This window comes from Puccinia triticina, chromosome 17A (assembly GCF_026914185.1).
Source record: "Puccinia triticina chromosome 17A, complete sequence".
NCBI classification, from domain to species: Eukaryota; Fungi; Basidiomycota; class Pucciniomycetes; order Pucciniales; family Pucciniaceae; genus Puccinia; species Puccinia triticina.
The window spans coordinates 3,890,278-3,893,320 of NC_070574.1; the positions used below are offsets into that span (position 1 = coordinate 3,890,278).

General features: G+C 46.2%; 1 protein-coding gene across 1 annotated transcript; it reads right to left on the reverse strand.

The window, feature by feature from the left end:
- Nucleotides 1-1,209: 1,209 nt before the first annotated feature.
- Nucleotides 1,210-2,627, reverse strand: PtA15_17A376 (uncharacterized protein; the record flags this gene model as incomplete). Its single annotated transcript, XM_053164486.1, has 7 exons — nt 1,210-1,581; nt 1,689-1,784; nt 1,887-2,020; nt 2,082-2,143; nt 2,266-2,373; nt 2,494-2,499; nt 2,620-2,627. The coding sequence occupies 7 exons, from the start codon at nt 2,625-2,627 to the stop codon at nt 1,210-1,212; spliced, it is 786 nt and encodes a 261-aa protein (XP_053028449.1).
- Between the last annotated feature and the right edge of the window lie 416 nt (nt 2,628-3,043).

Below are 3,043 nucleotides of genomic sequence, written 5' to 3' on the forward strand. Positions count from 1 at the left end.
AAGTCCCTCCTTCGGAGGGTCCCTGCGGGACGGCGTCCCCCCTCAGCAAAGAGAGGGACTTAGTTAAGTTAGGGAGCTGCTGCCCCTCAAACTTTCTTTTCGAGGGGCTGGGTACCCGGCCACTTAAGTTTGAGCAGGTACAAATTCCCCGGGGTGGGCTATCGGGGTAGCGGGTGCCTTTTTTTTGGATTAATATTATGATTTTTTTTTGCATCACAAGGACACCTTCAAAAAATCCAATATTTTTCGGAGGGGGCAAGTAAGACCCCCTCTTTTGATCCATCGAAAAAAAATCCGGAAAAATCACCTCCTTCTTTCGGGGGAAGTCACTGCCCGCGAAGTATTTTTTGACTTGCGCGCACAGCGGGCTCGACGTCGGGGGACGGTTGATTCTGTGCGCAAAGAGTTTTCCGCTGCTGCGCGAAGTAGGTCCGTTTAGAAAGCAGGCCATTTTATATTTTCTATTTCTTAGCATAGAAACTGCTGTTTCCCATCTTTGAAAATAGAAAATAGAAATAGAAAATAGCATTGAACAGTTATTCTAAACCAAAGGGAAATCCTCCATTAATTTATGGTGAGCTATGACAACCCCTCTGCTGATTTTTCTAAATTGGAGCTAATTTACAAGTGTTTTTTAATTACCAGCTTTCACCACTCATGAGCACTATTGAGGTTTTGAAGGCTTGAAAGAAGATCAAAAGATTGGCTGGGTTAAGAGCATCCTTGCCGGTTGAGCTAAGTTCGCACGAGGTTTGACTCGCAGCTATCGCTATAACGTATGTAGTGACAGTGATTTGACCGTATCGGTGTCGAGATGTGTGATATGCGCGGATGGATAGCTTAGCTCGTCACCGTCGTTAAATGTAGCGATGGTTAGCTGAAATTCGAGCTTCCAGCTAGTTTGGCTCAGGTTTAGCTGAGCCCGGTGGAGGTTGAGTTTGTGGCTGAACTAGCTAGGTGCGCGCCAAACCAGCCACCGGTACAGATGTACTAATAAACATCTGATATCGACATTAAGATGGATTAGTATCCTAGGTACGTGAGAAAATTGCCACCCAGCTAGGGAGGAATGAAAAGAGTGTTACACAGTCGTCGTTGAAGAAAGAGTAGGATAGGGCTACAACAAATTCAACTGCGCCCCCAAAGGAACAACAACAAAGAAATCATACAAAGCATATAGGGTTGAGATTGTGAGCAAGAAAAGAGATATTAGGGTAGACCGCAGATGGCCAATTCTCTCATCTCTTGCAACGCGGTTTCCACCTGATTATCAAGTTGGCCATTTGCATAGTCGTCGCGAACAGATTCAGAGAAGTAACGCTGGACGCCACCGAGCTTGTCGTAACCGGACTCGTGGAAGCGGAGCTGGAGTCGGACCATGGCCTCGAAACAGGGGTCGAGGTAGGGAATCCTCAGGTCGACGATCTCCGGCAGCTCTTTGACTAGACTGTCATTATAGGCCTTGAAGATCTGCTTCGCCTCGTCACATTCCTTCTCTGCCCGAATTAGCTTCGAAGGGTCGTCCGAGGGCTTTTCCGCTAGCTTCCTGACTTTTGTTCGTGCTGCATCGTAATCAAGCAGCTGGTTGTGGGTGGTTTCAATTGGTCTGGCTTCAATACCCTCGGCTGTATCTTGTTCAACCTCTTTGGGTGAATTCTCCGTCATACCAGAGAAGCGTTCTTGCTTACTTTTTTGTGGCGCTTGGTCAAGGTATTATTGATCTCGGTGAAATAAGAGCAGAACCTGCCAACCGGTTCTAAGACAGTGCTGCGATAAGGTGTGTCCTGTACAAGAAGGCAAGGTCTGTGAGTTACAAATGAGGGGGGGGGGGGGGGGGGGGGGGGTTCTGATGACGATGGGAACGGAAAGTGTAAGGACAGACTGACTAGCTCTCTGATAGCTATTTCATCCAATTCTTCGACTGCCCGCTTGTAAGAGTTTGATGCGATGGCTGCTTCGGAGGAGTCGCCATAGAAATTGTCGATTGTCTCACCGACTCGTGTTTGAGCGCTGGTCATGGCTAAACCCAAGGATCAGAAGGCGTGGGATCTGTTTGATGGCTCATGTCAACATGTATCTACCTCGCATTGAATCCAAGTACGCTTTGGCTTCCTTCTGCAGCAAAAGCGAGTTCTTCTCCATCCTACAATGGTGTAGCGAGAAAAAAAAACATATCGAAGTTGTGTCAGTGGAGATACAGACTGAGATTCCTTCCGCTATCTTGTTGGAAGTAAAAAAATGGCATTTTCATTGCATCAATCATACGTTTTGAATCTGTTCTCATGTTCTTGAAATTCTCGATCGGTTGTCTTTTCCAGTTGACCTGTCTTTTGCATCAAGGTTGTACCCGCCCGATTGACGGTCTTCTTGAATCTATACATATAATATAAAAAAGAACAGTAGGTATATTGGGGACACACAAGTCGGAATGCAACGAGCATCAGCTTTGAAAGCATGGTTTATCTAATATAAATTTTTTAGAAAGAGACTTACCCGGCCCTAGGTATCACATTAACAGATGTGCAGTTCGATTGAGATAGAGAAAGTTTTTGTTTGTTCAATCAGTCAAGGGAATGTGTTCCTGAAATCTGCAGGTTGAAATCGTGGTAGGAGACGCACCAGCTCATTTTTTATGGTGATCGATTCTTGCAATTTCGGCGGACGGCTTGGATGGATGAGGATACACTTCAAACATTGTTGGATTTCCCGCGCGGAATGTCCGGTAGCGGTCACGTGATATCCGGCAAATACCCGGAATATCTGGTCGGATTCTCGGATTGGGCTCCCCACTCTCACGACCATCGGGCCCTCATGGATGCAAAGCTGCCAACTCTCTTGCATCCATCGGGCCCTGTCTCGCCCGCATCTCAGATTGTGAAACTACCATAAAACCCCCAGTTGTGCGTGCGACTTGCACCCAGACAATGAAAATAAATGAAATAACAACAGGCCATGAGCAGGTTAAGGGGCTTCTTTTTTTTTTTAAGTCCAGATTTGATTTAACATTGCGCACTATGCATATTCAACTAGCTTACAAATTTAG